The sequence below is a fragment of the Cupressus sempervirens genome, chromosome 4 (genome assembly GCF_028749045.1).
Source record: "Cupressus sempervirens isolate cs-2001-9-10 chromosome 4, ASM2874904v1, whole genome shotgun sequence".
Taxonomy (NCBI): Eukaryota; Viridiplantae; Streptophyta; class Pinopsida; order Cupressales; family Cupressaceae; genus Cupressus; species Cupressus sempervirens.
The window spans coordinates 503,567,005-503,590,682 of NC_143121.1; the positions used below are offsets into that span (position 1 = coordinate 503,567,005).

Below are 23,678 nucleotides of genomic sequence, written 5' to 3' on the forward strand. Positions count from 1 at the left end.
GCATAGCCAAATCAAGTTCATATCTAGCATAAAACAATGTCTTTCCTAATAGCAGTAACATAAACATATGATATAAAACTACTTAAAGAGTTATTAAAGTCCTACACGTCCAATCCAGGATATCAATAGTTGGGATGGCCAATCCATAATCTCAACAACTGAGACATCTGAGTAGAACTAGAGCATATTAAAGAAAACAAAAAATAATAAAGGCCTAATTTTTAACCTTTTCCTTCTTCTTTCTCGCTAGCAAGACCTTCGCCTAATCATATATAGGAAAAAATTGATGAAGGTTAGGATTAATAATTAAATGTAGATGTTCATTCAAAAATAAATGTAGGTGTTTATAGTTAGTGTTAGAGCTCATAATGAGATTACTATATTAGGCTAAAGTTGTGCTTAGAGTTCAGAATGAGATTACTATATTAGACTAAAGCTTGTGCTTACCATTACAACGAAGGTTGACTTAGAATTAGAATTAATATTATTGTTAATGAGGATTATATCATGATGATTATAATGTAATTAAAGTTCAAAGCTATTAGATTTCTACAATCCATATGAATGTTACAAGCTTTTTATAAATGTCACAAAGCTTTTAGATTTGATATGTCATAAATTGTATACGGATGCACATTGATAAGAAAGAAAGAGAAAAGAAATAGAAAAATAATATTAATTATCTATATCTTACTATCAGCGTAACTATTGCCTTTCGGATGTAGACGCTAGGCCTAGTATAGCTTTTCATTGAGTTTCAATAAGAAAAAGTGAAATTGAATCGGAAACCGTAATTGGACCCCTAATCTTCGTTGGAAGCTGGAGACAAATTTAGTGGGAAGTTCAAATTTATGTTGCAGAATTTTTGAAAATATGGAGGGATTGTCATTAGTCTGAACTCTGGTTTATGTACAAAGCCCACCTGCTGTAGAATACACTGTTCACTCTTAGCTCCGCGTAGCAACTCGAATATCCTGTTCACATCAATCCCATAGTCTAAAACAAGGAAAGGCCGGAAAGGAGCTCGACTACCTATTCTAGTTGGGAAGGACGTGCTTATAGAACTATCTCTCGGTCCACGCACGGGGCCCTACTATTATAAAGGGATTGTTTCCCTCGGTCCAGCTGGTTAGCTCTCTGACAACCAGACTGAATCTCAATTCCGACTGTTGAAAAAAAAAAAAAGTTTTGTGGGATCGGGAGGAAAAAAAAATGCTGTGAACCAAGAGAGTGCGAAGAAGCAAATAGCAAGGGCAGTCATCCTATTGAAAATGGCCAGGACCGGGTTGGGCACAGAGCCCGTGATGGGTCTCTTGAATTCTTCAAAGAAGAAGAAGGACTACAAATTGACGAACAGACTTCAGGAGGGCAAGCGACCCCTCTATGCTATTGCTTTTAATTTCATTGATTCCTCTTATTTCACCATATTCGCGACGGCAGGTGGAAATCGGGTATGCCTTAACTGCCTTTCCTTCTTTCTATTTTTTCGAGTTATTGACACGTGATTATAGGTAGGTATGCTTATGGAAATTTGTGATAATATTTAGGCAAGTTTGTTACATCTGTGATCATAGCTAGGAAGGACAATGGAACTTACAGTTTCACACAACTGGAAGAATTGTGTGAGCATTTGTCAATTGAGTTTGTCATGCATATTGCTTTCTAAAGTTTGCATTTCTTATGACAACCTTTGCCATATGACATCATACAAATGTGAATTAATGGAATGCTGTTTTTTCACCCCTGTATACTTAAGGACAACACTGTTGTTCACAAATAGGAAAATGCCAACGTGGAGATTGTGGCAGATCAGTTGGGTTAAAGTAAACAGCTCATATTTTGCTATTTCATTAAGCTTCGCTTCCAACCCAAACAGCCACAACATGCAAGCTGTTTGAACTGTTTTGTTCTTGTGTTTCCATCATGTTTTCCTGATCCTGTTTCTCAAGGCGGTCTATGACGATTCGAAATACTTAGATGAAAGTAAACGTGTTTGTTCTAGTGGTACTGCAAGATCCTTGGCTTATATTTTACAGAGTAGATGGTCGTCATTTCTTTCGGTATCGTCGTTGCTCTTTTAACGATGGTCAGTTGGACGGAAAAAGACCGAGAAACCAAATTGATGTACCTGTAAATACGCACCAACAACTCTACATCTCTTTCCACATAAATGCTATCGTCTTCAGATGACTAGAATAATACTTATTTCTCCCCAAGATGGTTTTCATAAGGCTGACGAAAAATTTGACGTGGATGTGATTTGCAATGTAGAGTTCCTGGCACTTTTTAATAGTATAAGAGATTTCATCTGCAGAAGCCTAACTTATTGCTATGTCCCCCGTTTTGTAGTATGCTAGGTTATGGGCCAAAGTGCCGTTTCTTATTTTGCACATCTCTCCTGGTCCGATTTTATGTGCATGTTTTTCCTCTTCTTTTCCCCAGTTTCTGTATAAGGTACTTAAAGTCTTTGAGATTGAAGCATGCTTAATCTTCTAAATATTTGTCTATCGTAGAGCTCCAAAGTTCCTTGTAGCACTCCTCGTACAAGTTCAAACTTTCCTTGGTGTCCAGTGAACTTTTGAACTTTTCCATCCTCTCATGCCTTCCATCCCTTCCCTGCACTTCTCTATATTTGTCAGACTTTTGGACCTGCCTTAACCGTCCTGCCTTAATTGGCCTGCTCATTGCTTGATCACCAATGTAAATATACTTGTGTTATTAGTCTTGTGATATCACTGACCCACAAACCTCGACATACGGTATGAGTCTTGTAATATCTCCGACCTCTGAACCCTGATATTCCCACCTTTTTTTTTGTTCTCTTTAGAATGCCCCGACATGTGTCATGTGTCATTAATGGTTGGTTGTTGTGCCATAACATTCAAATGTGGAATTTTTTCATGCCCATAATTGTTTAAATTTGGAGTTGTGGGTTTACATTGTGGCTGATCCTTATTGTTGTGATGGATATGAAGGGGTGAACATGTCCATTTAAGAGGGCAACATCTACACTTAACCAAATTCCTTTAGAATCTGTTTTGAGCACCTGTGCTTGAGAGTGTGGATCTGATGACTAAAATCTGTAGATTCATCAAAGATCAGAGGACGAAATTTCTTTGATTTGAACTGTTGGAGGATGACACCCTTTTGTTTGGAGTATGATCCCACTCAGAGGTTGCATTTGAGCTTCATTGTTTGCGAATTTAGTTTTGTTGTATTGGTGCTATATGTTATTTGTCATGGGTGATGTCACAGTAGTTTATTGCTGTCATATCTGTTAAAATTATAAATTATCTTGCATGTATTTTTCAATTTTTTTGATCCTATTGTAATAAGGAAAAGGATTGGAAGTTGCATCTGTTATTTGCTGTTTTGTTGTTTAGAATGCTATGGTAATAATTTGATACATATTATAAACAGTGATCAAATTTGAGTTTGATAAGATCTAAATCAAATACTAAAACCTGATGTCGGTTGTCACAAATACAGAACATTTGAAAATGATTTAAAATCAGTTTAGAGTCAGATTTGCATAATCATTTTGGATTGGGACATTACAACCATTTGTTTGTAGTTTGCTTATCCTTGCATGATGTTGCTGTTCTCTTGGCTCGAAAGTGTTGATTAGGTGGCTAATAGTCAATTTGATTTTTGTCAAGTTCTATGACCTCAAAGGATATCCTGGTCTAGTATATTTTTGGCCATAGTATTTGGCTAGATATGTTTAGTGGCTAGAATTTGTCAAATTTTTTAATGGATTCTTCAGTTTGATCCATGACTAAACAATGCAATTGTTTGGTTTATGTCCAAGTAACGGAAGGCTACACAATGTCAATAAGTACGTTGAAAAATATATATTTAATGTGACTGGCACAGTGTTTTAGAAATTTTTATTGCATACATACATATACATATACATTTACATATATGTATATACTTTTTTTTTGGCAAAAGTGGCAAACCACTACATATATTTATATAAAATTAAACTGATTGAAAGGATCATCAGGGAAAGAAGCTGGAAAGAAAACCCTAAATCATGGCCTGTACACAGCAGATACATTATAATTTAGATCTTTACAACATATGCATTCAAAAAGGGAGACACAATACAAAGGTCTCCAAATGCCAAAATTCTTGAAACTATGACAAACCCTGCTAAAAACTATGAATGTCACGTAAAAGTGACTACAAACCTTTACATCCTAATAGCAAAAATGATCACTGGAATCATGCATCCAGTCCATATATCGACAGGGAACAACTCCTACCTCTTTCTGAAGAAACAAGAACAACCTGAGTAGGAGACCAGCCAAAATGGAATACCAATCCTCATCTTCTGATAACAAAATGATCCATCCAAGAAGCAGAGTATCATACGAGTAGTTGAGAGATGTGCCAAAATACTGATGCCACATCATACTTATATGCAGAGAACAATAGCAAAAGCGGGAGTATCCAACATAACAGTGAAAAAAAACTTCTTCAAAAGACCAGCGAGTTATCCAGAGCAGAGTGCAAAAGTCGATGAAGTAAGAGGGTCACAAAAGTGAGCAAAGGCTGAGTGAGGAGGAACCAAGATCCCTGAACAATTGATTAACAGTGTGGGCAAAAAGCAAGAACAGTTCCATAAAAAATCGAAATCATTCCACCATGATGAACAGGTCAGAAAGCCCCACCTCCTTACCAGCAAACCTTGCATATCTCCTGAAGATGAAGCAACTATATTTAGATCAATCTGGGGTTGAACATTCAAAACAGGAACAGAGCCCTTTACAACCATCATGGCAATAAGTAAGAAGCCTTTTAAATGCAAAATTCAGAAATACACCTGCAAACCTCATAATGCACAAAAACTGTACTTAATCATTCCATGCCAAATGTAGACCATCACGCTTATGTGAATATTCCTCACCATATCTCATCGCAGGCAATTTTTAAATGACTTAGCATGTGACAATAAGCAAATAATGATTAAAATTGAACCAATATGAGATGAACGAACTCCAAAAAGTGGCCACTTCATACTTTTCAGGATTCAAAAGTATTCCATGCAATATTAAAGAAGTACACCAATTCAACAGGTCCACATCATCCACTCGTGAAAAATATAAGCAATCCAACAATACAAATCACTTAAAGAGATCAGATTTCCACAATCCATTGCATAATATATATTTGTTTCTGGATTTGATTGTGTAGAGATTTTTTACCATCAATGTTTCGAATCACACTACGTGATCCATCATCAGGATGAAAATAGAGCAAGAGATGTAAAACAAAATGATCCATCATTTTGTTTTACATCTCTTGCTCTATTTTCATCCTGATGATGGATCACGTAGTGTGATTCGAAACGTTGATGGTAAAAAATCTCTACACAATCAAATCCAGAAACAAATATATATAATACAAATCACTGTTTAAGACTACTTTTATTCAACTCAATCACACACACAAAATCTGGGAAATCACCAACTTTAACATCTAAACACGAAAAGTCCAAGTTTAATTCATTACTACCCCAATTAGCAAGCAGATCAGCAACAGAATTTCCTTCTCTGAAAACATGTGAACCATGACAGAGTTCAAATGTATCCAGTAGCTACCAAATATTTGTCATGACATATTTGATCCTCCAATTTACTATACGTCTGTTAATGCATGCATTAGTAATCAATGCAGAGTCACCTTCAACATGAATCTTGTCTTCATATATTACACGAAAATAATTTAGTAATCAATTCAGAGTCACCTTCAACATGAATCTTGTCTTTATATATTACACGAGTATAATTTATAGATTATGTGGTGCACTTCTGAGTGAAAATTTAGTAGGATGCTCTGGACGATGTTTTGTATTTAGGAAAGTTCAGTTGCATTATATAAAGGTGAACGTTTTGCATTGAACTTCAAGCAATTATGTAGGCTTCAAACTTTCTATAACTGAGTATACAACTGGTGTCTATTGTTGAGATTGACAAGAAAAGGAAGACCCATTCCTTGCGGTGCAATAATCTACCTATTTCCTGTGCCAGAATTGTTGCAAAGGTATTATCTACCTATTTCCTATGCCAGAATTATTGCGAAGGTTCTTAACAATATCTGCTGATTAAATGTAACAAGTCCTCTTTTGGGGCCCTTGGGTCATATTTGTGTTTTGGTTGTTTAAGTGTGGGTCTGTGCTCACTCTCATAGAGAAAAACTTATACAAAATTACTTGATGGTGTACAAAAATGGTAAGCAACACCAAATTGCTATCCAAGCAAAATTACATAAAGCCAGCCATAACTCCAACCGACATAGCACCCAAAAAGAGGATTCAACAAAAACAATTTGTTATAAAAAAAGATAGACAAAACAACCATATTAATAACCTAGATCATACACAAAATTGTGGTTGAATTTTACCTAAAGCTCCAAAGGAGTGACTTTTGGCTCTTACAAGGCTACTATGCGAAAAAGAGGGGAAAGTGATGGCACCTGAAACTTCTGGCCTCCCATCCCCTAGATTATCAACATTTAAAATTAGGTCTTCACAAAATAGGGCATATTCAAATACTTATTTTGTCAAGGACTTGGAAAGTTCAATACTCTTCAGAGTGTTGCAGGAAAACATGGCTCGATTCCCCAATGGGAAGGTGAAACACATAGGTTGACCCCAGAAGGATCACCTCCTTGTTGGGGACGGGCCTACTTAAAATCTAGTAGAAGGCTGTAGTGTCCAAAATGGGAGAGCTCAATGTGGACTTGAGGTCCCCAACAACAGAGGCTTGTGCGGAGCTGCTAGATTCTCCTCACCTAAAATAATCTAAGTTGCCGGTTTGTGGTTCGGGTTCGAGAACTGGTTCGCTGGTTCGACGAAATTTTGGAAAGGGGTTTGGGTTCGTTTGGGTTCGTTAGTACAAAAACATGTAAAAATTAAAAAAAAAAAAAATATATATATATATATATATATATATATATATATATATATATATATATATATATATATATATATATATATATATATATATATATATATATATATATATATATATATACATTTTTATGAAGCATGAGTTAAAATTAGAATGTAGCATAGTACCATAAACACATTTAAAACTTTAAAACAGCATAAACAGTAACATATCAATGTATCATGGTGAGCATACCATCATATAGTAACATAGTTCAATCAACTTCAACATCAAAGATGAAAGATTCAAAACATTTAAAATGGTGTCATTGTTTCACGTTCAAGTGTCATTGTTTCACGTTCAATGTTTAACAGTAACTAATAGAATGAAAATCTATTAAAATTCTGAATTTCTAGTTCTAAGTTCTTCATTCGTCATCTTCATCTTCTTCATATTCATCTTCTTCTTCTTCATCTTCTTCTTCATCTCCTCCTTCGCCTATGCTATTACTTGCACCAAGGCCAATGGGATCAGCAGCAGAATCAACAATGATATTGACATCAAAGTCATCAAAATCATCAATTGTAAGCGCAGCAGTGGAAGCATCCAAGTCCGCAATCTCTGCATCTACATCCCACTTCTTTGTCTCCCCTTCTTTGTATTCTTGACTCTTGTGCGAAAGAAGGCGCAAGTTGTTATGCACAAATACCAGGTTCTCGGCTCTTTTTGATTGCAACCTATTGCGCTTCACCGAGTGGATGAAAGAATAGGTGCTCCAATTTCTTTCTGATGCAGAAGAACTAGCAACTTATAAAGACAACATAAGGTAGGCAATTAAAAAGGAATTAATTCAATCTTATTAAAAAATTCTTTTGAAGATAAAGTGAGCTAATTAAAAAATAAAATAAAACTTACTTGTGATATAACTTTGATTGCAAGGGGCTGCAATGTTTGGAATTTTTGGCAATGGAGGTACCACCAACCATGAGCATGCTTCTTGAACCGATGACGAAGAGCATCATTACTTAGACCTGTAGCATTGACAAATGCTATGAACTCATCCATGATTAGATCTCTTATATCATCATCAGGAAATATTCTTCTAAATGCTGCCTGGTACCCCTCAGACACTTCCATATCTCTATATGGTGGCAACCTTCCTGGTAGATCACAATATTGTGAGCTATAGTATTTGGGGGTCAAGGCATAGGCAAGCAAATGTAATGGAGTGGTCATTTTGTTCCATCTTTCATTAATAATTTTTTGCACTTGTTTGAAAAAGGTCTCTTGCGGATCTTGCTCCTGCTCATTTATAACTTGCCTGATCTTCTCAATCATTGAGTCTATGCCATCATAGATCTCTCCAAGGCAAGGCCTATCCATGTCAGTGTACCTAAGCATGCTCATAATGGGCTCGGTGATCTTAAGGAGATATTCCACACGTTCCCACCATGAGTCAGCCAATAGCCTATCCTTTATTTTGTTTGCCCTTTCAGTGTTCTTTTGCTTCCATACACCCCAATTGTTGCTGATTACCATACCTTGAAGTGCATCTTTCACTTGCACAAGTCGTCTTAAGACGATTATATGTGATGCAAAACGGGTCTCAACAACCTGTGACATAAATTAGAGCAAAAAACAACTATTAGATACATATTTTAGAAAACTAAGAAAAGTATACACATTGGCAATTGCACAAGTAAAATATGAAAAATCAGAAATTGTCAAATATTAAAAATTAAATTACTAATTTGAGTTCAAGTTCATTTACCTTCAATAGCTCCAATTTTGAGTAGTTCCTGAAAAGAGATTGAGTCATGTGGTGGTTTGTGACAAACATTTGTATGTCCTCAACCTCTTCATACATTGTTTTGATCCACTCAATTTGGTTCCCAATCTTTTTTAGCATAAGATTGAGTGAATGGATTGCACAAGGTGTCCAAAAGATATGTGGGTATCGTGATTCAACCAACAAACCTGCTGCTCTACAATTCTTTGCGTTGTCTGTTATGACTTGGACAACGTTTCTTGCTCCCACTTGTTCAATGGCCTCAATTAAGATATCAGCAATAAATGGCCCATCTTTTACTTTGCCCTCACAATCCACCGCTTTCAGAAACATTGCCCCTTTAGGGGACACCGCAAGGACATTGATCAAGGGACGGTTCCTAGAATCCTTCCAGCCATCTGAAACAATTGTCACCCCTGTCTCAACCCATGAGTCCCTTATGGGCTTCAATTGATTTTCAACCCGTTGGACCTCATCATCCAACAAGGTGGTGCGAACTTTCTCATACCCGGGGCCACAATACCCTTTTGGAGCTTCATTTGCACCCCTCAACATGTCCTTCCAAAACGGAGAGCGGACAACATTAAAAGACAACCCATTTGTATAGAGGCATCTTCCCATCTTAATGTCAGCAATTTCCCGGGCCTTGTTTTGAAAAGAAGTTTCTATTGGCCTCTTTCTTTTGTGTACAATGGGGATAGATTCAGTGTCAGTGTCCATTGTAGTATTGAAGAAGGGGTGGTCTTGTACAATAACATCTGAGGGGGCCTGCATTCCCTTAGCTTTTTTACTTTTATTGCTACTACTACCGAGTTCTATTGCCCTGCGTCCTTCTCTCTCTTCTGCTGCCTCATGCTCTTCAATATATTTTAACACGGTGTGATTTGGTATAGGGACACCATTTTTGCCAAGGCATTTCTTGACTCCTCTTCCAGCATAACCACATAGATGGCCTACCACACGATAATAAGAACTATTTCTTTCTACATCACATCCTCGACATCTCCAACGGAATGCACCACCTCCTGGAATGGGTTTTATAATGTCTACATACTTCCATAGAGGAGAATCGGAGTTGGTATCCATTCTTTGTTCGGTGTTGCCTATTGATGAAGAGGTAGATGACATTAATTTCGAACCTTTCCCTATGGCAAGAAATTACTAATTAGATATATGTTCATAATCTATATGCAAGAAAATGACGAATTTTGAAATAATGGAAAAGATTCAAGAACTTAGAACATATGAAGATTGAAAGAGAAATAAATTTTTATTTGGAAAAACTAGAACAAAACAATAGTAAATAGAATAAGATCTTACCTCTTGGTCCTTTTCCAGCCATTGCAAGTTTGCAAATGTGTATAAATGATGCACAAACACTTCAAGAACACCAACAAGTATTGCTTCAAACTCCTCCTTGCACAACCGGATGCTTGCTCAAAAACTTATGTGCTCTCCTTCAAGGCAAAACAACCTATTTAGAAACATCAAATGACTATGAGAGAGCAAAAAACCAATTCATAACACCTTTTTAGGGTACGTGGACTCCAAAAATTATAAAAAAATGCAAATAAGTCACTTTATTTCCGCGTCCGTGGGCGGGTTCTTGGTTGGGTTCAAACCTGGTTCGATTTTCCCAGCCTGGTCCGCCCGGGTTCGAACCATGGTTCGAACCAGTTCGAACCAGGATTCGAAAATCGAACCCTGGTCGAACCGGACCAGAATCTTGAACCGGTTCGAACCAGTTCGAGGTCCGGAGGGGGGGGAGGGGTACCCGTGTAACTTAGAAAATAATCTTAATGAAATTGAGGGTCAGCACATTTGGGATGTAGAAGGCAATGTGGATTTGGCCATTGAAAACAATCTCGCTGTAAGGAGAGAGCTCCTACCGTGCAAGGCTGAAGTTAGAGCCTTTTGGATTCCATAGCTTGTTACAACTTGCAAGACACAAAGAAAATGAAAGATCCAAACAACAATAGCCAAGAACATATTGCCAGCTAGGGTTGATGTGCTTTAAAAGGAGTCCATAATGCAGAGTAAGTGCCATAAGGCTAGCAATGAGATGATTCATTCCAAGTCCTAACCTGGTGGTGATTGTCACAATCTCCATCTCCTCATCTATTTATGACAAAATATGCTCCACCCACAGTTCCCCTGCTGGCCCAGAAACCTGAATTTTTAAAATAATGCCTCACAGATCTAAAATCGGTTTCACTGTTCACATAATTATGATGGGGAGGTGGTGGAGGCAAAGCTATCTTTCAGTAAGTTGGATATCTTTAATTTATCCTTCACTGCAAACAGGAGTTTCTCAATGCTTTCATTAGTGCGGGAGTCTGCAATCCTTTTGCCTTCCTTGAAAAAATGTTTGTAAGGAAGTGCTTTTGAAGTAAAAAACAATGAAATGGAATTCCTTTAGGGCATTATGTAGCCTCCACTCCAGCTATAAATTGCAATTTGTACCATAAATGACTGACAATGAGATGCATTTGAGCTTGGAATTGCTATACAATAGAAAATCCAACATCTTGAAGCCTTCCAAAATGATTAGGGTCTTTGCTTTGTTGTTTATTTTATTGCCCAGGAAGAAAGAACCCTTGTTGACAAACTGGTCTGAGAGACCGAATCACCACTCCAATCCCCACCCGGCCTTGGTTACAAGGACTCACCATCAAAATTAATTTTAAGAAATCTTTCCTTTGATGGAATGCACAAAGCAACCTTCTGCTTAATTTTATTCTTGTTCATCCTATTAATGTGGGATCCCTTGGTTATTATTTTATCTAGACATTAAAGGCATGCTTAACTTTGTTAATGATACTACTTTGCCATAATTAATAGTTTATACTTTATAGTTTGAGCTTTCTGGTATAATTCCATGCACAGTTATTATTTCTGGCCAGATTGTGAGTTTTTTGGTTGGCTGTATAGTCTGCTTCTACTCAGATTTTTAATAACTAGAAGTTCGATGGATGGTTTTGAGAGTTTTGAATTTTATTGTTTTTGCCTCCTGAATGAATTGAACTTTTTCTACCTAGTCACTACTGCTAAATGTAAAATTTAATATTGTTTGTCTCTAGTCTCTAGGTTAAGGGTCTCATAAATGCAAATGCTGCACTTGGTTAAACATGAATAGGCAGGATTTGAAACTGGTGAAACAATTGTATAAAGTTTTTGAATCCACGAAGCAATGTCTGCTGGAGGCACAGATTCTGTTTCAAAATGTTTCAGGAGGCTGAGCATAGAGCCTCTTATAGGGTTCTTAATAATGGTGAAGAAGAGGGAGTTTGCCCATACCAACCTGATTCTGGAGGGGAAAGCACCCTTTTTGTGCAGTTGTTTTCATCTCTATCAGTTGTATTACTTAAATTTTTTTGTCAATCGAGTTGTATTTCTCCTGCAGTGGTTTACCAAAGTTATGTTAGGGTTCATGTTAAATAAGGTACAGGGGCAAAAATCTTTCACTTGAAGAAGATATTATCGATATATAAAAATCTAGCCTGGAAATGGCCTCCTTTATGGAATATAAAATTGTTGTAGGAAAAGAAACACAAATCAGAGATCTGAAATTTTATCATAGTTTTCTGGATTGCATTTTTAGTTCCATTCTGATATTCCAAGTTAGCTAACCACTTTCATCTTCAGAGAAGCAAGTTTTTCTACCCTAGGATCTGAAATTGATCTGCACACATTGAGCCCAACTAATCAAGGCATGAAAAAAGTAACTTTTCAGTTCTTAGATTTGAGCTATTCATTTGATTTTGCAAGTTCTAAAATAGGATTTGGTGAACACACTAAAAGATATAACATTCATGTATACATTATGAAAACAAACCAAAACTATTTTATCTTTACATCATGATGCGTGCTGCCTTAATTGCCTCTGCTGTTTTGTTGGCTACAAACGTTTCAAGTTACTGGAAGAAATAAAGAACTCGTGAATGAAGTAGGAGTACTTCCCAGAGATGGATCAAGTAAATCTGTGATGTGATGGACAAAGTGAATAGAATTCTTTTTTGAGGGATGGGAATTTGTATTGCAATATTTTATTTCATTTACAAAAGAACTAAGCCCATCTTTCTTTTGTTCCAACTCACCTTTAGCTCAGATGTGTGCATTGGATTTTGTTTCTTAAAATGGCAGAGATGTTGAATGTCTCATTTTTACTTGACAATCCACTGTCAGACTAAAGTTGACCATTGATTGTTTTGAAGTGATGTATATGGTGCTCATTGCAAACTGAATATAATTGGATGCACTCTCTTGCATAACTTGAAAGATTGTTTGTAGGTTAAGTGTGGTGCTATTTTTTTAACAGAAGCTTTGTTAGAAATATAGCTGAAACTTTACACTGTTTAGTGGTATTTTGGAATAAGCTTGACATGGGACTGTTCATAGAAGTAAAATGGGCCTACTTAAAAAATTACTACGAATCATTTTCTGATGTTGGAAAAGTCTGCATGGATTATTTTTTTAATTAGTCAGGATTTGTTTGTCCTCTCTTTACATCTTCCTCCTTGATTTCCTTCCTCATTTTCTTGACCTTTTTTCTCTGATTGCCAAGTTTTTGCTTTGAAACTTCTTCGTGTTAGTGTATTGCTGTATTCCCTAGTTTTTCTGTTGTCAAGGTAGGGAAGGAGACGTGGAGTGACTTGAGGAGGATTAAATCCAGTTTTACACACATAGGGACATTTACAATCAATTTTCTCTCTAGTCAAACTAAAGGCGCCAACGTAACTTTCATAAATTTTGTTAATGAATGGTCTGACATGCATGACAGAGTTCCTATGATAGCTTTGAAAAAGTGTGCATATTGGACTTTAGGAGGTGCTTCTTCCTTAGCATGGAAACCAGGACGGCTTCATAAAAATAATTACTTGATTGTAGAAATAAGAGCCTCTCTTGAATGCCCTTGTTTTATCAGCCTCTTTAGAAAATTATAATGAAATAAACAGTCTTTCTTGCGACAAATAGGTTGTACAAAGAGGCATTTCACCCTCATAAACTTTGAGATCAAGGCATGGTTAGGAAAGGATATAACACTGCCTATCACAGCTTAAGGATTGAAAAGCAAGCCTGACTTGGAAGATTTATGGTTAGTGAGAAGAATTAATTGCTTGTCATCACTTGTGAATGAATATTTTTCAAGATCCCATCAAAGCACTATACAAATTGTATCAAAGACAGGTGTCAGGACCCTCTTGCCTTATTGTGGGGGCTCTCTGGTAAGCCAATGGACCAGTATGTACAAACACGAAACTAGAAGCTTAGAAACCCTATTTTTTTCCTTCAAGTTTTTGAAAAATGGGTGCAGGCTAAACTTTTGTTCTAGAACTGTGTTGAATGTTTTATGCATAGATGGAAAACTCTCACTCAGCAAAAACTCGCCAAACCCCTAAAACAAAAACTCGGGAAAAATTTGACCAGTTTTTTGAAAAAGCTTGGGAACCTAAAAAACAGCTTAATTTTAATTAAAAGTAGATTTATATTTTTGTTGCGAAATTCAATGAGAAGATGCATCCAATGAGTTAATTAATGAGAATACAAAAGAAACAGTTAGAGTTTATATATATGTATATATATATGCAAAGTGGGTACAAAATCACATTTTCATGCGGAATGCTGGTGGTAAGAAGCAAAATAGTAAACAGCTTCTATGAAGCTAGAAGTAAATACATCATAGCAAAATAGTCTAAGAGTGAGTTTGAGCAATTTTGGTTTGCTGGAAAGTAATGCTTGTCTTGGGTGTGAGCAAGTGGTTTAGGTAAGTTTGTGAAGGCTCAAGAGTATAGAATCGAAACCAAGTGATTTATGAGAAAATGAGTTAGAATCATTAGAAAATCCTTGTTCCAGCTTCAAGTTGACCTCAAATAGCCAGGACAGGTTGCAGGTGATAACACTGCTGAAGGCATGCTGAATCTTGAAATTTGGCTAAGCCTAGAATTTTTTGAAAACCCCTAAAATCTGGAATCTATATTTTAACTCCAATGAAGCTGAAACCTATCTCAAACATCTTGACAATATTTGTATAAATCCTCTTCCCAACTCTAGTAAAAACTAAGAGAGAGGTAGAAGTAGAGGGTCTAGTCCTAGAAGTCTGTAATGGGGCGACTATGCGTACTCACTCAATATGTCTAACTCAGTCTGTGGCTTGTCCTCCATCCTAGATGTAGCCTTGCCTCTAGCTTCTCCTAGCACTAGCAATGGCTACTAATTCAACTCAGTGTTATCCAATGTGTAACTAAATCCACCGCCCTCCTTTATAGACTGCCTCTTCAAATCATTGATGCCACATTCTTTAAAAACCACCACAAATCTGCCTCAAATCGATAGAAATCAGTTTGCAAGTGTTTGGAGTGCAAGGGTTTGGAAGACTGTTTTCCCCCTCTCAGCAAATTACAAGTGAAGAAATGAGAAATGAAATTAATTTTTGTCTTTTTTTGCCTAAACTACGACCGAGTTAGTTACGTCATTTTTTGGCAAAAACTCGATGAGTACTCGACCAGTTTTTACATAAATTTCGGAGAGTTTTTGGTGCTAGTAAAAATCTTAAAAATTCGTCATGCTAGAGAACTTGGTCAGTTTTGGCAACTTGGCCAGTACTCTGCCAGTAGTATGTCTGTGGTTTTATGTTTATTGCCGAAGGATATGTAATCTATTAGATGGGCCATAAATGCAACTGTTAAAATCCTTCAAGTAGGTAAACTTACGATTAAAACAAAAATTCAACAATTAGGCTAATTAAATTATTTTTACCGGAGGTTTTAAGATTTGGTTTGACATGTAGAATACCACTATTGGAAAAAGCCTGTGATTGAAAGGTTAGCATCCTTAGAGGATAAGAAAGAGTAAGTAGTAACAATTCATGAGGCATTCACCCTTTTTGAGAAGTAATTTTTATAATGTTTACTGCACTAAGAGTCTCTCCCAGAATCTGACACCTAGTGGTTCTGCTTTGGTGCTGTTTGTGTTTTATATTGTCTCTGGTTTCCTGCTCTCTCTAGTTCTCATGTTTTTTTGTTTTTCTATCTCACGTGTCATAAGATTAGATTCATTTGGCCTTTGTGGCTGTTTTATAATGGGTTTGGGGCCCTTTCCTTCAAGTAGTCTAAACAAGTACAACAATAATGTTTTTTTTCAAATAGTAGTGAAATATATTGAGAGCTTAAGGTCCCCTTTTCTTTGGCAAATAAACATTATTTTGAAAATTGTCTTTGTGGGCTACTTTTATGCTTGAAGTTAATAAAAAACATTATAAGGACGTCTTTAAATTATTTGTCTGATAGCAAACTTAAGAGGAATATTTAAAATATTTGTACCTATTTTGTTTTCTCTGTTACCAGTTGTGCATGTCACAATCTTCTCTTAGTTTTATTTTGATATCTAAGGTAAATTGCTCAATAAATATGACTTCACTCTGCGTTGATGTTCCTCATTTTGTACTGAAGTCTAGGGTTTCTTTTTCAGGTTACTGTTTACAAATGTCTTGAAGGAGGGGCCATTGCAGTTTTGGAGGCATATGTTGATGAGGATGTATGACTGGACTTTGTCATTATAGTCTCTTATTATAATGTTAATTTTTAGGAAGATGGGGATGTATTTAACCATATAAAGAATTATTAGGCCTATTCACTAAAGATTTGTTTACTCCTGTGCTGCTGTTTTCATGCAAACAGAAGGAAGAGTCATTTTACACTATAAGTTGGGCTTGCAATGTGAATGGTTCACCATTATTAGTTGCAGGTGGTAGCAACGGGATAATTCGAGTTATTGATGCTGCAAATGAAAAGATTGACAAGGTATAGACTATTTTCAATCTAATTTCTCGTCTGCTGCAATTTTGCTCTACTGTTGGACTTTGAATCACGCCTCTGACTGATAAGCCTTGGAAAATAAATTTCACTTTCAGAGTTTTGTTGGGCATGGAGATTCCGTGAATGAAATTAGGACACAATTACTTAAACCTTCTCTTATTGCATCTGCTAGCAAAGTAAGGAAGCAATCCCGACTTTTTGTAAAACTCTAAGATTTTGATCACGGTTTAATCTTCTCAGGCATTTTACAGTTAGAAAAGCTAAGAATTTAAAATCTTGCTAGGATGAATCTGTACGTCTATGGAATGTGCAAACTGGTATATGCATTTTGATATTTGCTGGAGCTGGGGGACATCGAAATGAAGTTCTGAGTGTAGTAAGTATTATTAACTGGAATTGCAACTTGTGTCTCTTTCTCATCAGAAGGCATTGGATCAAACTTTAATTTGTATTGTCTGTTTTGTTTTATGAGGACATGCATTTCTAATAACATGTATCCCGTTTATTCATTAGGATTTTCATCCCTCAGATATGTACCGCATTGCAAGTTGTGGCATGGACAATACAGTCAAGATTTGGTCTATGAAAGGTTTGGATTTTTACAAATCAAGCTTTCAAATTTGTTTCAATCTGTTTCCAAGGTGACTTATATAACATTTGCTTGTACAGTTACATTTCTTTTTCCCTCTACATTTTGCCATAATGTTAGAAGAGCAAAACACCAAACAATTTTTTTTTAAGAAGCTCCTTTATTTCTTTTATATATGGATTAGAAATATTGAATATCCTATTGGAGATGAATTGCTCAAGTTATAGTATCCAACTTCTTAGTTATGTTGCCTAGAATCTATTATGTGTCCCTTAATTTATACAATTATGTAGTGATATGATTTCAGTGACCTATCACCACTCAGGCTATCATGTCCATGCATGTCCTCTATGATTTAGATAACGTATTCTTAAAAAACATCTCTCTGCCAGCTTGTAAGTAGTTTTTTGCCCTCTATTAATCCTGACTATGGCCACATTTTCTAATGCCTTTTTGGTAAATGGTTGTTTCGCACACACAATGTGATGGATGTTTCAAACACACAGACACACACTTTTTCTCATATTTGAAAGACATTCAATGCCTTGTGCCTGCAGAACAATGTTATCCTCAGTTGCAAAAGTGAGATTTTTTTTTTTAACATTCTTGTTCTTCTTTTGGTGTTCATTTGTTCTGTTTTAGAATTTAGAGTTGAACTATTGAACATCTCCTTAAGTTCATGGTATGAAAAGATTATTTATATTATATGTTTCGAAGCTGAATAACTTTTCTTTTTAGTTTATTCTATATAGGCTTCATAAATATTTGAAGATCTCACATTATTTAATGTCTCATACATAAATTAATGTAGAAAGAGGAAGTTTTTGAGATCAAAATTAAACTTAGCAGAATGTCATGACAATCAGGGTGGAATGCACACTTATGCCAGGAAGTAAAAAATGCCATTTGAAATTCACAGAATTATATACACAAATGTAAAGAATCTTATTCCAAAATTTTGTGAGATGTTTCTGAAAATGATACTAAATTAGTTTCCAACAAGAGAGAAATATGCATTGTCAAAACAAAAGTCAATTGGGTGTTAATGTTAAAATAAATAATACACTTTTTTAAAAAGAAACCCAAAAATAGTCCATAATTGAAATTCGTTGGAATGTGATGGAAAGTTGGAAAGTCAAAAGGTTGATTAATATAAAACAATAATTTCACTGAGATACCCCAAGGGTTCATGCAACATACATCAAGGACATGATGTGTTGATATTGTCAACACATGATATCCAAACATGAGATTAGGTTTCATTTTTAGTTGTGTTCATGTGAAATATCCCAAATGGATATTTAACCGATTTCTTCCGTAGAAATATATTCAGAACTAAAACATAAGCAGATGTATAACGAAACAACAATAGAAACCAGTAGATTCTTCAATAGATATAAATTTGTTCTTTTCAAAATAATATTTAGGATTCAAGCATATGAAAATGTGTTACAAACCAACAGTAGAAAACCAGTACACTCTCATAAAACCCCTCAAAACATGTTATTGCATTATACAACAGCAATACAATAACTAACATTCAGAATTCAATCTTAAACACAATTTTATAGTCAGATTGGAATACTAAGAGAAAAACTTGTAAGCGCATACGAGACACTTGAAGTGACCTCTCCACAGACAATGGGTTTGCATCCACTGTTTGCCGGCATGAGGGGCTGCATCCTCACACTGGTTGAAAGCTGAAGCTTTCCGAATAACTCTCGCAAGAGAGAAACTGAAATTTGAATCATAAATCAAGTATACCAAATGAATGACTCTCTTCTTCTTTTCACAGCTGTGACTCTTCCACTCCCTTCCTGGCTTTTTGTTTTCTCTCCTTGTCATTTTTGGCCCACTTTATAATATTAAATTGACCCTTTATAATTTGAGTCCACACTTTCTAAGTCAATTTTAATATTACATGAATACGTCTTTAACTTTTCTAATGTCCCAAAAGGGGACATTACAAATCTTCCGTGCTCTTGATTGCTTGTCCTCAAGCAATCAATACCAGGATCCCATATGACTCTGTAGGTGGCCCTGTAGCCCAATTTGAAAACAAGTCTTGCCACATTGCGGAGCAAGGTGTCACTCTGCAATCCATACATCAACTGGACCCTGGATCCCATATAAATCTATGAAATATCGTTGTACCTATAAACTGCACAACTCTAATTATCTTCACATCCAGTCTCAAACTGAGTAGAACTAAAACAAAATCCTCAACAAGCCATTTATACATAGTGTCAACACCTGGATCCCAAACCTTGGTGTCATGACCAATTGATATGATGAGGTAGAAATGTATCAAGGGGTTATGTATAACCTAGTAGATGGTGAGACCCGACCTAAATAGGTAATGTAAGAAACGAGCTATTCAAATACTAACATCATGGGCATATCAAAACCCATACCGTCGTCATAAATCTGGAGAACTCCCAAGTACATAGGCGCTGTGAGTAAGTATGAAGTTGAAAAGCTATTCGCTATGATTGAAACATAGCTCTCATCAATACGCCACCAAGATCTATTCAATAGCTGATGTAGGAAATCCATCCAACTCCTGTATGGGGTGAAATCAGAAACCATATTTGGACTGATCCAATGACAAGCGACAGTAGACAAATCACTACTCCCATCTTGTGACCAAGATTCACTACTAGGGACTGTACCAGGATTCCATATCCTGAAATCAGAATCATCTTCTTCATGAAAATCAAAAGGAGTTTCCTCGTTCATATCTTGAAATTAGTATCATCTTCTTCATGACAATCAGAAGGAGTTCCCTTGTTTATCTCAAAAAGGGGATTATCGGAAGTCCAATCAGCATCCACTTCAAAAATGGGGTTGCCTATAAGCTGAATGTGATTTGAAACTTTGGTACTTGGTCTTTTGGGACAACTGTCCAAGTCATAAGTCTGTTGAATGCTATCAAGTTCCCTAATTACTTCTTGGAAAAACTCCAGCCTCTCTTTACCTTTATGTTCTCAAGAGTGATTCGTGATCCTAATTTGATTTTTTGCTTCTTGAAGAGCAATTTGACTATTGTCCAATGCCTCATGAGCATACTTAAGCTCCTTGTTGAGCTCCATAATCTCATTCCTTCCGTTATTCAACTGATCAACATATATTTTAGCAACCTTAAGAATATAATCCTTGTCGAAAAGCAAACATAAATAATCTGATTTCATAGTTTCAAGAGCTGTTTTGACCACCTGCAAATCAGTAACAAGCCAATCTGCTTCCAATTCCCTTTGAGCATTCCTGTAGAGATCTTCAACCATCTCGTGAGTGCTGTCATAATGTACCAAAGATGCTACAACCATGTCTTCACTAACCTTTAGCTAGTTCTTTAAGGTATGCATTTCATTATTGTCATGTTGAAGCGGTTCATCGTCTTGCAGTGTCATCTTAGATTGTTCTTCTAAATTCATGTCATGGGCATCATAAATATATGGTTCATCATACAAAGATTCCAACCTGCTATTACCTCGTGTGCAATTGATCTCATCAACCAGCTTGTCAAAGCTAGCCTCCAAATCATCAACATAGAATCTTGCACCTTGTGTAACATCTTCTACGTGATCCTGAGAAGCTGAAAATCAATAGTAGTTGACTACCCTTCTTTTTCAAGACCCTCTATTAGATGACTTGGGTTTGCTGGAAATTCTTCATACACATATTTGCACTAGTCTTTTGCAAGGAGATCCTGAGTTGATTCAAAATACTTCCTTTTTGCCATAAAGGTCTTATTTTGGAATTTTGGATGGAAATCCATGAAATCACTGAAGGCTAATTCTTTTTGAATCTTTGGAGGGAGTTTTTTGTATTCAACATACATGTCAAGTACCTCTGCTTTGCAGTACTATTTTTGATCTTCGATTTGTTGAACACTTGACACGACTGGAGAAGCATCTTCGTTCTTTTCCCAAATATTCTCCAATTTTAAGGAAGCTGCTTCCTTTTCTAGTTTTGTTTTAGGGAGTCAAATTTTCTCTATATTGCATGTCTCGCGCTGAGTCAAAGGAGAATTTGTTAGCTTTGGAAAACCACTCTCCTTCAAAGTTAAAGATGATATGGATTTATTATCATTCACAACATTAGGTTCTATTCGATTCTGAATTTCCTCCATACTTGAGGTTGTGAGCCACGAAACTGTACTTGCTACTTGATAGTTGTAAAACAACCTTCCCGATTTTCCATATCTATTGTAGCATTGATCCTCCAATATTATGTTGACATTTTGGAAATCAAGATTTTTATTAACTAGCCGTTTGAGAGCTTGCTACACAGCTAATCCCAACCTTCATCTCCCAGCATCCCTTAGATTTTCTAGAACTATCTTCTTGTTATTGAGCTCTTTCTTCGCTGTGTGAAACCCTTGTTTAGCCTCATACTTTTCTGAGTCATTGAAAAAGTTATTTTGTTCTATGCTCATCCTTGCAGTCATACTTTGTATCCAACTTTGTAGTTGTGCATCCAGAATATGATTATCTACTCTAGAAGACAATTTTCCACCATATTTAGTGAAAGAAAGATTCTCCAATATATTCCCTGATTTTGTAGAACTTTGGGATAATTTTGAGAACCCAACTTTATTTGTTTTCTCCATCTCAGATTTAGGCCCAAAGGAAGAGATGCTCCATTTTCCTCTAAACTTCTTGCCCCAAGCTGCCCTTTCACATTAGGCGTGATGCCAATAGATAGTTGCATTGCTCTTGAGACTGCAACTGTTGCTCTTTCTTCAAATGAGTCCACCATAAAAGGAAATTTTGGTTGAATCCCAATGGCTTGCAAATCCATCTATTCCCCAAATCAGAGACATCTGCGACATCATATAAATGAACTTTTGTAGCCTTTGAAATTATAGAAAATAGAATCCCATCTTGTGCAAGCTCTTCCAGGATTTCATTAACCTCGAAAGGCTAAGGGAAAGTCTTAAAATGCTCATCAATTAAGTTAGTGGAAAAATCATCGTCACCAATTTCTTGTCATCTCTGTATCATCGATTTTGAATTAATGACTCAAAGTGTTGATCAACTAAAGTCTCAAGATGTCGTCCAACAACTGTTTATTAGAGAAATATGGTGTAAACTTGTAAGCTTTGCCGAACAGATGATTCCCCTGCAATTGGATCGTTGATCATACCCGGGGTATCCCTACACAAGCTCGATACAATTTGTTGCAATTGTTTCTTGTCACACTTGATTTCAAAAAGAACTCTATACCCAGCCTTTGTACCCTTGTCAAGTAGCACAAGCACAGGGTCTGGCAAGTTGAACATTGGTTTTTTTTTCAATCTCAATTTTTGCTAGTAAAATAGTTGTTTGTGGTTGAGCAACTGTTGACATTGGATAACTAACCAACTCAAATCTCGGAGACCTCCATGTATTAGACGATGCAGAAGGCAAGACCACTGCCCAAAATTTCTTTGACACCCATCGACGAGCTATTGTTGATTTTTGTCGGCATTGTCTTCTTGAAGAGCGGAGTCTCTCTTGCCGTTACGAGAACCCACTATTTTACCTATGTATTTTGCGTGTCTTTTCAAACAACAATATTATTACAATAATAGATAAGACGTCTATTATTAGTTAATGGTTATCTATTGTAAATATTTAGTTAGCTTTAGTTAGCTTTCGTTTTTTTAGTTTTATTTGTTAGAATAGAATATTTCTATTCTTTCCGCTTTATTCTTTTGTATAAATTGACCTCTCGGTCTTTGTTAATAACAAGCAAGTATTTACCAATTACCTTGTAATATGGTATCAGAGCATGTACTTCAAATTTTTTTGAATTTTTTTTTATAATTTCTATTGAAATTATTTGTTTCGAAATTACTTCTGGTTTTTCAAAAACAACCCGGCTAGGGTTTTTGTTCGTACACACAGATAGCGTTTCAGTTTGGGCATCCGTTTTTTGAAAAATGCGGGTTTGTTGCTGTCACGATTTGTTGAAGAAAATACTCGTGATTTGCTTTGCTGCTGTCTAAACCCACGATTTGCTGAGAAAACTTCAGAGGTCGCGTTTTTTTCTAATGCTTTTTTTACAGACGGATTCGTGACTGTTGACTTCGTGTTTCATGGCTGGATTCGTTAGCAACAGTTTACAAAACCGATGGAATTTGTGAAGCCGAAAAACGCTTGCAACAAAACTGATTTTTTTCATCTTTTGAAGGGTCGTTTTTGTCTATCTTTGCCAGCATTTTAGGTGTTCATTTATCCAGAGCTGCCATTTTTTTTTGCAAAATCAACCTTCAAATCCGGCGGCTAGGGTTTTGCTCGAAACCCTAATTTTTGGGGTTAGAATTTTTTTTTGTTTGTAGATTCTTGGTGGGTTTTTTGAGAGCTCAATTGGGTTGTTTGTTTTTTTTGGGTGTCTCGTTTTGGGTGCCTTGATTTTTGAGCCAACAGATCCAAAAAATGACAACAGATTCCTTTTGGGTTTTTTGAGCTCTCTTTTGGGTCATTCCTTGATTCTTCTGGGTCTTCCGTATTTTTTGCCTCAAAGAACGTTCCTTAACAAATTTTCATTGAAAAATGTGCCATGGCATCTTTGACAAATATTCTGCTCGAGCATAACTCCAA

At 36.1% G+C, this 23,678-nt stretch overlaps 1 protein-coding gene across 3 annotated transcripts in view; it reads left to right on the forward strand.

Moving 5' to 3' along the window:
* Positions 1-716: 716 nt before the first annotated feature.
* The window catches only part of FIE (Transducin/WD40 repeat-like superfamily protein), a 116,077-nt gene continuing 93,115 nt past the window's right edge, over positions 717-23,678 (forward strand). Inside the window, exons 1-6 of one of the 3 annotated variants that reach the window (XM_089825677.1) lie at positions 717-1,451; positions 16,156-16,221; positions 16,365-16,487; positions 16,598-16,678; positions 16,786-16,878; positions 17,016-17,091. In XM_089825677.1, the coding sequence (XP_089681803.1) occupies positions 1,272-1,451; positions 16,156-16,221; positions 16,365-16,487; positions 16,598-16,678; positions 16,786-16,878; positions 17,016-17,091 (619 nt within the window). In that variant the 5' untranslated portion in view covers positions 717-1,271. The remainder of the gene's footprint in view (positions 1,452-16,155; positions 16,222-16,364; positions 16,488-16,597; positions 16,679-16,785; positions 16,879-17,015; positions 17,092-23,678) is intronic. The other 2 variants (XR_016363897.1, XM_089825679.1) reach the window with 2 other exon arrangements.